The sequence below is a fragment of the Cydia splendana genome, chromosome 13 (assembly GCF_910591565.1).
Source record: "Cydia splendana chromosome 13, ilCydSple1.2, whole genome shotgun sequence".
Taxonomy (NCBI): domain Eukaryota; kingdom Metazoa; phylum Arthropoda; class Insecta; order Lepidoptera; family Tortricidae; genus Cydia; species Cydia splendana.
Window position 1 is genome coordinate 15,269,135 of NC_085972.1, and position 12,750 is coordinate 15,281,884.

Consider the following 12,750-nt stretch of genomic DNA (forward strand, 5'->3'; position numbering starts at 1 on the left):
TTCAGAGCTTCTGAGAGCGGGTGGAACACCGGTACTTAAAGTCCTCCAGAAGCTCTTTAATTCCGCCTTGTCCGAGGGCATAACGTTAACGCCTGAAACATGGAATAGAGGCGAGGTGGTGTTGTTCTTCAAAAAAGGTGATAACAACCTATTGAAGAACTACAGACCCATCACGCTTCTGAGCCATGTCTATAAGCTGTTTTCAAGGGTCATCACGAACCGTCTCGAACACAGACTTGATGACTTCCAGCCTCCCGAACAAGCCGGTTTCCGAAAAGGCTATAGTACCATAGACCACATCCATACGCTGCTGCAAGTTATACAGAAGACCGAAGAGTATAACTTGCCATTATGCTTAGCGTTTGTGGACTATGAGAAAGCCTTCGATTCGGTGGAAACATGGGCGGTGCTTGTCTCTTCAGCGATGCCATATTGACTATCGGTAGTTCGGTACATCGAAGTGTTGAAGTGTTTGTATAATAACGCCACCATGTCGGTCCGAGTACAGGAGCAGAGCACGAGGGCGATTCCATTGCAAAGAGGCGTAAGGCAGGGAGACGTTATCTCTCCGAAACTGTTTACTGCCGTAATGGAAGACTCCTTCAAGCTCCTGGAATGGGAAGGACTTGGCATCAACATCAACGGCGAATACATCACTCACCTTCGGTTTGCCGACGATATCGTAGTCATGGCAAAGTCGATGGAGGAACTCAGCATGATGCTCGATGACCTCAACCGAGTTTCACAACGGGTGGGCTTGAAAATGAACATGGACAAGACGAAACTTATGTCAAATGCCAATGTTGTGCCCATCCCAGTCTCTGTTGGGAACTCGGTACTCGAAGTTGTTGACTCGTACATCTACCTAGGACAAGTAGTCCAATTAGGTAGGTCCAACTTCGAGAAAGAGGTCAACCGCCGAATCCAACTCGGTTGGGCAGCATTCGGGAAACTACGTAATGTCTTTTCGTCCGACATACCTCAGTGCCTCAAGACGAAAGTCTTTAATCAATGTGTGTTACCAGTGATGACTTACGGCTCCGAAACGTGGTCTTTCACTACCGGCCTCATCTCAAAACTCAAAGTCGCTCAACGAGCTATGGAGAGGGCTATGCTCGGAGTTTCTCTACGTGATCGAATCAGAAATTAAGAGATCCGTAGACGAACTAAAGTCACCGACATAGCCCACCGGGTTAGCAAGCTGAAGTGGCAATGGGCAGGCCACATTGCACGCAGAGAAGATGGCCGATGGGGTCGAAATGTGCTCGAGTAGAGACCACGGACTAGCAAGCGCAGCGTAGGACGTCCACCCACAAGATGGACAGACGATCTTGTTAAGGTCGCCGGAAGACGCTGGATGCGGGTCGCTTCCAACCGGCACGTATGGAGGTCCAAGGGGGAGGCCTATGTTCAGCAGTGGACGTCTTATGGCTGAGATGATGATGATGATGATGATGATTTATGTGTAAGATTTGTTTTTGCTATGAGTCATACTTTTCAAATTATTAACGAAAAAATAAAAACAAGGAACCTTAGAATTTATTATAATTAACTTTCCCTCTTTATTATCTTTTTAAATATTGATCCCTGCTAAAAATGTACTGAATCTTTTTTATTGAAAATTTTGTGTAGATTATTAGTTCATTTTTTTATATTGGCCACCGTTTACGAGTTATTTACGAAAAACTAAAAAAAGGGACCTTTAATATCACATATCTCACTTCCAGTCAAGAATTCTATCAAGCAACCGGCAAATTCGGATTCAGCGGGGTCTAATTAGGTTAAAAAACCCGGTTGCCAAAAAGTAATATGTTTTGCCAGTAGAAATCGATTTTTACAAAAATGTGACCAGTCTAAATTATTCAATTTGATTAATTTTATAGCCTTTTAAAATATGTTTACACAATTTATCAATCGTGACTGAATTCCGGATTGGTTAGATGGGTGTGTGCCTTTGCTGCCCAACTTGTTATAAAATGACAATATGACGGACGAATGTCTGAAATGTCACCGTATTTAAGATTATTTTGCTTTTCTTCGTAAGTATGTTGAAAAACATTGTGTGTATAACATATTTGCATATTTATACTGTGATTACCCATTTTATGAAACGTCCGCTAAACTAGCACAGGTCCGACGCTGACAGTGGTCACGGGCGTACTGGCGTGAGGAATAGGCGCAAGGTATTGCCGCGTAGGGTGTAATTTAGTAGGCAAAATGTTGAATTCATCAAATGATGAATGAAAAAATTAACGTATCAATAAAAGGACAAGCAATAATGAAGATTTACTTAAAAGCTATCGACTGAAGTAAGTTTCATATACATTTTCGTCCTAGTACTTCTAACATAAGGAAATAAAGACAGTGTTAGGCATGTTTTCAACTTAAGATTCTATCGAGAAAATAATGAGCCGTCGTGTTTCTGACAAGCAATAACGTAGTTCAAGGACTTATACATACTAGAAAATAATGCATGAAATCCTTGTAAAAGTCTGTAAATATGGTGGTGGTAATCAAAGAAACTTAATTGCTAAATTGGAAATCAAAATAACTAAAATGGGCCAGAATCACCAATTTTAAACTACTACGTTTAGTGCTCATCGATGTTAGTGTCGTAAGCGCCATCGACAATAAGGTCCCTTTTCATAGATAATACCACATATTATAAATTGCATTATATCTATATATTATACTATATTACCTATCAAACAGCCAAGTAAAACTGAGGAAATCAGTTGTTGCCAATAAATAATGTACATGTACGAGATGTTATTGGAAAGCGACCTGTTTGTTACAATTTTATTGGAAATTCACGAAATAGGTATTAATTGTGTGAAACGTGTATATAGCTTGAACGCTAATGAAAATACCTAGAAAAGTGTAAGCATCCAAAGAAAATATGTATCAATTAAGGTTAAACTGGTAAGATATATAAACCTCGAGTTATTATCAATTTGAATAAAAGAAAGCAGACTCGAAATTCAAAACTGAAAAAAGGAGAAGGAGAGAGACTGACATTGTAAAAGTAAAACCATAATTGTATTAAAACACTTTATTACGCTAAACAAGTACATAACAATAAGAGAATAGAATAAATGTGTACAAAGGCGAACTCATCCCTTTAAAGGATCTCTTCCAGCTGACCGCTAAGCAACTGAGAGAGATACTAGGAATAGTGTAAATATTCCAAGGTTATATTGTTAAAAAATGTATATTGTTGAACTGTTGAGAAATGAATATATCCACACCTCGCCGAGTTTCTTCCGCCGGTTCTTCTCGGGTCTGAGGTTAACGCTGTTTTCCGAACCGGTGGTAGTATGTCGGAATTAGAATCTAAATTGTTCGCAAGAAAATGGAATAGAACCTCCGCAGAGACTGGCAGCTTATAATTTTACCTATAAAAAAGTTAGCGTATGTCTTTTGTTTTTCTGCTTGTCAAATTTTATATACTCATTTTTCCACAATAGAAGATTAAACATCTTATTTTATAAACTGGAGTTTTTCACTGCTATAAACCCGTTAGACCCGTAAACATGGTCCACACGAACCGGGTGTAAATAAAGGAACCAAAATCTATTGAAGGACCGAAGGGAAATACCTATAAATTACCAATTTGTCACTGAGGATGTTATGACTGCCGAGGCTGTGATGAAGAAATTCACTGGGACATCGGAATCCGCCAGTGTTGAGTGTGTTAGGATTTATTATTAGGACCAGCACTCGTTATTAAGGTAGTGTAAATAGGTAGGATTTATAGTGTACTTCAGGTTAGTGAATATTTTATTATAAAGTGTACCTATTTGGTAGTTATATGAGTCAGATTCATTTGTAATTTAGTTCGTTGTAATTATTTAAAATGTGATATTGTCAACGCAACTTCTGACCGTTAATTTGCCGTTATTCGTGTACTCCTAATCTATTCACTTGAGACTATTGTCATTTATATTTAATTTCATGTGTATTGTGGACTAATTTTATCTGTATTATTTTTAAACAGGAATTATTTTACTAGGGATTATTTTTTATTAATTGCATTATAAATTGTTTACATTCAAGGTGGTACGTACACCAGCTTCCCAAAAATGGTTGACGAAAAGGATTTAGTTCGCAAAAGAGGCAGTTATAAAGGTCAACTCACCTTATTTACTACATACCTAGGCAAAGTGAAGGAGTCGTCATTAACTCAAACTGAAGCTAGTCAATTGCAGTTGCGTATAGGTAAGATTGAGGCATTGTATGCACTTTATGATGATGTACAGACACAGTTAGAGTGCAACAGTGAAAGTTTAGATGCACATATGACAGAGCGAGATGAGTTCCAAAATAGCTACTTCTCTGTACTCTCGCGGGCCCAGGATATGCTCAACAATTTTAATAAAAAACGTGACGAGTTTGAGTCAAGTAGTAATCGTGGGTCGCGAAGTGGTGCGAATCGTAAACTGGTTAAGCTGCCAACTATTCAGTTACCGAAATTTCAGGGTTCATACGAGAATTGGCTAGGCTTCAGAGATACTTTCACAAGTCTGATCCATTCTAACGATGATATCGATAACATTAATAAATTCCATTATTTAAGAGCATCGTTGGAAGGATCTGCGGCGTTGGTTATTAATTCTATTGAATTTTCTGGGAGCAATTATGAGGTGGCGTGGACACTCTTGTGTGAGCGGTACGATAACAAGAGGTTGTTATTACAAAACCATGTATCTGCTTTATTTAACATCGAGCCGATCATCAAGGAGTCGTCCGTGCATTTAAAACGTATTATTGACCACGTAAACAAAAATCTGAGATGCTTAGAATCCCTAGGTGAGCCTGTCAAACATTGGGATACGCTCCTTATTCACATTATTAGCAACAAATTAGACGCTACGACATTTCGTGAGTGGGAGGAACATAAAGGAAGCTTTGATAAGACTGTGCCTATTTCATTTGATAATTTTATCACTTTTATGCGTAATCGTGCAGACTTGATTGAAACCTTAGAGTTATCGAGCGCATCAGGCGCCGGTCAATCTAGTCAGCCGGCTAAAATCGCATCTAAACATAGGGTTTTGCTCTCTACTCAACCCACTGAACACTGTGTCACTTCTCAGTCTCAGTTATGTCCGAAATGTAATGGTGAGCATAGCTTAAATAACTGCTCTCAGTTTCTCGCGTTAAGCAATATCGAGCGGCTTAACTTGCTGCCGAATTATAAAGTTTGTTTTAATTGCTTCCGACGAGATCACTATGCAAACCATTGCAAGAAGGCAGGTTGTGGAATATGCAAGCGCAAGCATAATTCACTCGTTCATGTCACAGAGCATACGCAAACAACGGAATCAAGCTCGTGCGAGCGGCCTGCGTCGCCGGCATCAACGGCGTCAACGCCGGCTGCCGCCTCTGTTCCTGCATTATCGGCTCGCATGCGAGTCACAACTCCACATTCGAATGCATCTGAACCAGACGTCGGACTACTAACAACTGCATTGATTAAAGTATATGGGCATGACAATCGCGAGATCATAGCCAGAGCAGTTTTAGATAATGGTAGTGCGTCTTGTTTTGTGACTGAGAAGATGTGTCGGCAGTTAAATTTACATACTAATCGTGTAAATAAATCGGTTACAGGCATAAACAAATTAAAGTCTCACGTAGGTAAAATGTGCCAGGTGCCAATTAAATCGTTGGATGACACCTACTCGACTTATTTAAATTGTTCTGTTTTGCCATCAATATCTGACGAAATGCCTTATCAAAAGATGAAGATATCACGAATGAATATTCCGTCTAGCATCCGTTTAGCTGACCCTAACTTTTATAAGCCATCCGAGGTTGATATCTTGATTGGGGCTGACCATTTTTGGAACTTGTTAGGGTCGCATAAAATTGAATTAAGCGATGGACAGACGATACTATTTGAGACTAAATTAGGGTATATAGTCGCAGGCCCAACAAACAGCGGTCAAGTATCGGCTCCTTCGCGAATTAATTGTTATTTTACGAATGTCACCTCTTGCGCTAGTAATAGATTGCTTGACGATGAGACTCGAACCCAACTCACGCGGTTCCAGCAGCCTGCCAAGGCCTGCACCAAACAATCTCATCATTCCTCGAACAGGAAATTAGTTAGAAAGCATTTCACTACTAGGATTTTCACTAGGCAAGAAGATTAAATATTCTCTTAAATGTAAATTTAAAGTTAAAGAAAAACCCTAGTGTTCTGAGATTTTACTTATTACAATAGCAACTAATTAGCACAGCTATTATTACTTACGTTTTTAAATATGTAAACTCATTAGTGTACCTACTTTGGCTCTTAGTAGACTAAGACTTAAAAAAGTGCTATATAGGCATTTTTCGTATGTTTTCGTACTATGTATATAGGTACTATCTATTGCTAGCAGGTGACTTAACCAGTATTATTTAGTATTTACTTGCTAGCATTAATTACTCATTATTTAAGTTATATACTGTACATCATTTATGGATGGATGCAGTGAGTCTTAAACTTATTTATCAAAGCGCAGCTGTGATTCGCAAGCTAATGCTGCAGCAATGATGACATTATTATTTTCTAATGTTAGTTCTGCGTGTCCTCCTTTACATTGGAGTTTAATGGGAAGCTGGGGTAAAGTCAACCACATTTTATTTAAGGAGTGCTGGGTATTGTAACATAATGTTTATCGTCGATGACCTCAACACTGGTTTGGTTGCCACTTCCCACTGATTTGAATTTCGTCCCACCCAGAAAAATTGCTGCCATTTATTTCAAAAATGCTGCAAGGCTGCTGCTACCACTCCATCGGTGACCGCCCTCTTTCGTCAGTGTCGGTTCATGACCTCGAGGAGTACGCTACATTGGCCAGTCTATTAGCGTTGAACAATTGTGACAGCAGTCAAATCAAGCAGGAAGCATTGGAATCTTCCACCAGAGCCTGAGTGTTGCAACTTGCAACACTCAGCGTTGCAACTTGACGACGTTATGCTCTTAGAAGAGAAGATACCTCTTCAGTAACTCGGCGATCTGCTGTTATGATGTACTTGCATCCTGGGTTGAGCAGTTTGGGTTGAAAGGCAAGCTTTCAACGCCCGGGGGCATGTTCGCAAGAAAATGGAATAGAACCTCCGCAGAGACTGGCAGCTTATAATTTTACCTATAAAAAAGTTAGCGTATGTCTTTTGTTTTTCTGCTTGTCAAATTTTATATACTCATTTTTCCACAATAGAAGATTAAACATCTTATTTTATAAACTGGAGTTTTTCACTGCTATAAACCCGTTAGACCCGTAAACAAAATTAACCTAGCAGTTATAAGATAAACAGATGTGAGATGACTGAACTATTGTTGCATGGCTAACGCATAAAATAAAATAAATAAATCATTATAAAAAGGAAGAGATGTGACGTTTATACAATAAAAGTGCAATGCGAACTACCTGCAAGTCGACATTCTGTTGTCAACTGTCATGGCGTACAGGCGGGTCGCGGAGCACACCTGACTGACCAACTGAGTTTTATTTATCACCTTGTAATACAACAGAATCTAGACGTCACACATATGAATAGATTTTATTTTCAAAATTAATAGGTAAATAAATATATTTCAAGTGAATAAATCGTTTTATATGAAAATTTATATTTTTGCATTAAATGACTTAAATGACAGCATTGACATTACAGACTTTTATCTTGTCTATGTTCTTACCGGCCAGACCCAAATCAAGGCCTATCAAAGAGGCCAATTGACAAAGATTTTTTTTTATTTTATCAAGGAGGGTAGAGGCACGTCTACCCTTCGTAGATTTTATGAACATAGACAAAGAAAAACTGAAATATAATAGATAATAATATACATATATCAAAAAATAAATAATAATTTACATATGACTACTTCATAAAATACAAATCAAAATAATTTGATTTGTTCCTAGAAATCGCATCTATAGACAAAGCCAGTTCTAGCAATGTTGCTGTAGTAAAATATTTTGATGTTAATTACTGGCAATCTCGTCTGGGAACGGACAACACATGCACAATTTTGAAGGGTCACATCGTTTCAAGGAAGTCAATAGGCCTTGTGCAAGTGACACTAAGCAAGGTAGTATATCCCAAGTAGCATGGAAGTGTCGGCAGCATCAATATAGCAGCCAATTAAGAACTAAGAGTGATTTAAGGGACGTATAAGAGTGTCAGAAAAGATTTAAGCTGTATAAAAGGTACTTTACAGACATTATACAGCTCAAGCTGTATAAAATCATTATAAAGGATTCTGCGGAAGCATGGGGTGCTTTATCAGAATATAAAAAATCTACTATAAAACTAAAAGTGTTGTGAGAGACTACAAGCTAATTCTATCGTAAAAGCTGTATACAGGCTGTATTGTAGTAACACTTGGCACTTTTAGCTGTACAAAAGTATCTGTCAACTCCGTTTTAAAACATTAAGTGTTGTGAAACACTACAAGCAAATTTTATCGTAAAAGCTGTATACAGGCTGTATTGTAGTATCACTTGGCACTTGTAGCTGTACAAATGTATCTGTCAACCCCGTTTTAAAGCTATTTCTTATGGCGTAATCTTACTCTCCTATAAGAATAGTAGTTGTATAGCTTCTGTCTGTAAGGGTATTATAAAACCAAATGAATAAATGGCAGCTATAGTACAGCTTTTTTCTGTATTACTGATAGAGTCGCTTATAACAATCTTTTGGCGTAATTTTACACTCGTATAAGTATAGTAGTGTAATGATTTCTGAAAATAAGTGTATTATAAAACTAAAGGAATATATGACAGTTACAGTCTTCTTCTTCCTCGCGTTATCCCGGCATTTCGCCGCGGCTCATGAGAGCCTGGGGTCCGCTTGACAACTAATCCCATGATTTGACGTAGGCACTAGTTTTAGTTTTTTAGTTTTTACGAATGTTTTTAATGAATGACAGTTACAGTACAGGTTTTTTATTTGTCATACGGATCTCTAAAGAGAATTATAACTTATGTACGGAGAACCGAAATACAGCCAAACGAATACAAATATTCTATTATAAAGCTGTTTTAATTACAAAAGCTGTAAAAGACACTCCATTTATTACACAGCACAGCTACTAAGATTATAATGCTCTCCAACTATCCTGTAGGCTGTTTAAAAATTGTCGCCATTTTACAATAAAAAAAAAAACGTACTTGTAAATATAATTAAAGAAATACTTGCAAATATTTAGCAGACTAACGCCGTGTTATGATTACCAGCTAAAATAAATTGTTTAGCCTTAGAATTAATATTTATAAATATTTTTGATACTCTAACCTTAAAAACAAACAGTAACTTTACCGATTTTTGATATTTTCCTTATGGTTTCTCTTTGTTATTTTGCAGGCGCGTAAATATTTTGCCAGAAAAGATACACAGGTTCACAATAAATAATAATCCGCACTTACCAATAATGTAAAATTCCATTCAAGTCCTGTATAATATTTACTTTTACTTTTACCATCCACTATATCACTTTATTGTCGCCATTACTATATTACGAATGAACAAGATTAAGACATTTTAGTTTCTTAAATGATTATTATTCTCTTGTAATTCTTTCTTATAACTCATTTAAAACTTATATTCTTATATCGTACTTATAAGAGATTATCTGTAGTGTTAAGGTTTCCTGTTACACCGAAATATAGCTGTAATGCAGCTATTATGCAGCTTATGTATTGCTTATACAGCTACTCTACAGCTCTAATAACGCCAAAGGCTGTATAATTTGGGCCCTTTTTTTACTTATAAGGGCTGTATAAGCGCTTATACAGCCTTTGTACAGCCTAACTGTACAGCTTATAGTATACAAATAAACTTTAATACAGCTTATATACAGCTTGCAATGCTACTTGGGATACTTGGTGGAGGAGGCGCCGCCTCGAGCGAAGTTGACGGAGGCGATCTCCTCGAAGCGGATGTGCACGGGCGGCTTGTGCACGTAGATGAAGCCCTTCTCTAGCGGGTACAGGTGCCGTGTGTATGTGTGTTACCATGAAGGTTGCATACTTGGTGGAGGAGGCGCCGCCTCTGGCGAAGTTGACGGAGGCGATCTCCTCGAAGCGGATGTGCACGGGCGGCTTGTGCACGTAGATGAAGCCCTTCTCTAGCGGGTACAGGTACCGTGTGTATGTGTGTTACCATGAAGGTTGCATACTTGGTGGAGGAGGCGCCGCCTCTGGCGAAGTTGACGGAGGCGATCTCCTCGAAGCGGATGTGCACGGGCGGCTTGTGCACGTAGATGAAGCCCTTCTCTAGCGGGTACAGGTGCCGTGTGTATGTGTGTTACCATGAAGGTTGCATACTTGGTGGAGGAGGCGCCGCCTCTGGCGAAGTTGACGGAGGCGATCTCCTCGAAGCGGATGTGCACGGGCGGCTTGTGCACGTAGATGAAGCCCTTTTCTAGCGGGTACAGGTACCGTGTGTATGTGTGTTACCATGAAGGTTGCATACTTGGTGGAGGAGGCGCCGCCTCTGGCGAAGTTGACGGAGGCGATCTCCTCGAAGCGGATGTGCACGGGCGGCTTGTGCACGTAGATGAAGCCCTTCTCTAGCGGGTACAGGTGCCGTGTGTATGTGTGTTACCATGAAGGTTGCATACTTGGTGGAGGAGGCGCCGCCTCTGGCGAAGTTGACGGAGGCGATCTCCTCGAAGCGGATGTGCACGGGCGGCTTGTGCACGTAGATGAAGCCCTTCTCTAACGGGTACAGGTACCGTGTGTATGTGTGTTACCATGAAGGTTGCATACTTGGTGGAGGAGGCGCCGCCTCTGGCGAAGTTGACGGAGGCGATCTCCTCGAAGCGGATGTGCACGGGCGGCTTGTGCACGTAGATGAAGCCCTTCTCTAGCGGGTACAGGTACCGTGTGTGTTACCATGAAGGTTGCATACTTGGTGGAGGAGGCGCCGCCTCTGGCGAAGTTGACGGAGGCGATCTCCTCGAAGCGGATGTGCACGGGCGGCTTGTGCACGTAGATGAAGCCCTTCTCTAGCGGGTACAGGTACCGTGTGTGTTACCATGAAGGTTGCATACTTGGTGGAGGAGGCGCCGCCTCTGGCGAAGTTGACGGAGGCGATCTCCTCGAAGCGGATGTGCACGGGCGGCTTGTGCACGTAGATGAAGCCCTTCTCTAGCGGGTACAGGTACCGTGTGTGTTACCATGAAGGTTGCATACTTGGTGGAGGAGGCGCCGCCTCTGGCGAAGTTGACGGAGGCGATCTCCTCGAAGCGGATGTGCACGGGCGGCTTGTGCACGTAGATGAAGCCCTTCTCTAGCGGGTACAGGTAGCCGGCAGCCGCCTTGTATGAGCACGCGATTGCTGGTGTTTTGTGGTGGCTAAAAAAAGGTTAATATTATTTACATTGACTGAGACGCAGTAGATTTGCCTGCCTGCCATTTCACCAAAATATTTTTGAACAAATAAGCTTTTCTTGCAAAAGTTGTTACCGGATATGTTTGCTTGTGACATGATTTACATGGAATTGACTCCTCTGGAAGGGCTACAGTAAATCTCTAAATCTAAATCTCGAAAATGAATTTTAGAAAGTTTGCAACGCGCATAATAATATAGCTTTCTCTGGAGTTGCATAAACTGCTTAAACTGTTTATCATCAGGTGTACAGAGTGTTTGTTTGCCAAATTGTCACCAACATTAAGGTATTTAAAAAATTGAAAACTCTGCCTGAGCACAGAAAATCTGCTGTGAACTTATTTTTTTCTACTATTGCTATCAGTTCTACCTACATTTTATTGCTGATTGGAAATCAACATAATAAAAAAATTAACTGGCTTACCCTAAAAAGTCACCTGGGCCTGTGACTCTCCTGTTTATGATGACCTTCATAATTTTCGCCAACACTTCGTAAGTTGGTCCCGAAAGCTCTTTTTTTATTTTATCCTCGTATTTTTCTTTCAGCTCCTCCCTAGAAACATAATATATTATCGTTATTGTAGTTATATTCTTTGACAAAACAAAATACCAATCGCTTTTCAGCTGCTTTAAGACAAACAAGTTTAAATAATATAATATCAAAACAACCACTCTGTTTCTTGTAGAATATTCTGCAATCTGATTAGTAATATGTACACCCCCATTTTATACGGATAGATAGGTTTACTCAATGCCTTTAATTTAGAAAAACCCTTTAGGGTTTCGAACCTTTATATCCATTATTTTATATGATCATATTAACATATTAAAAAGCCATATTATTTGATGTTTGATTGTTAAAATTTTGTATAAAAAGATATATAATCCAGTTTCAACAAATTTCATAAAGTCCTGTGGCATATTAAGTTAGTAAAAGATACATACTCAGTAAAAGGCAGTTCCAAGCTCGTCTCCTCTTCAATACCGAACAGCAGCACCAAGTAACGGTATCTCGTCTGGCCCTGCTTGATGGGTGGGTCCAGCGACACCACGAAGAACATCTGCCGTGTGTCCTTGTGCGGCAGGAGGAACAGACGGAGCACGGTTGACATGGGAATCTTGTAGTCTCGACGGTTTACCGTACAGTTGGAAGGTGTGGAACACTTTGATGTCTACATGTAAATACGTACTCAGTAAAAGGCAGCCCCAAGCTCGTGTCCTCTTCTATACCGAACAGCAGCACCAAGTAATGGTATCTGGTCTGGCCCTGCTTGATGGGTGGGTCCAGCGACACCACGAAGAACATCTGCCGCGTGTCCTTGTCGGCAGGAGGAACAGACGGAGCACGGTCGACATGGGGATCTT

At 40.0% G+C, this 12,750-nt stretch overlaps 1 protein-coding gene across 1 annotated transcript in view; it reads right to left on the reverse strand.

Annotated features, from left to right (window-relative positions):
• The window catches only part of LOC134796463 (FACT complex subunit Ssrp1), a 41,798-nt gene that overhangs the window by 22,765 nt on the left and 6,283 nt on the right, over positions 1-12,750 (reverse strand). The window contains exons 10-16 of the mRNA XM_063768656.1: positions 11,810-11,938; positions 11,174-11,351; positions 10,971-11,139; positions 10,748-10,860; positions 10,452-10,710; positions 10,304-10,416; positions 10,024-10,139 (exon numbers count right to left, since the gene is read on the reverse strand). Of these exons, the coding sequence (XP_063624726.1) occupies positions 10,024-10,139; positions 10,304-10,416; positions 10,452-10,710; positions 10,748-10,860; positions 10,971-11,139; positions 11,174-11,351; positions 11,810-11,938 (1,077 nt within the window). The remainder of the gene's footprint in view (positions 1-10,023; positions 10,140-10,303; positions 10,417-10,451; positions 10,711-10,747; positions 10,861-10,970; positions 11,140-11,173; positions 11,352-11,809; positions 11,939-12,750) is intronic.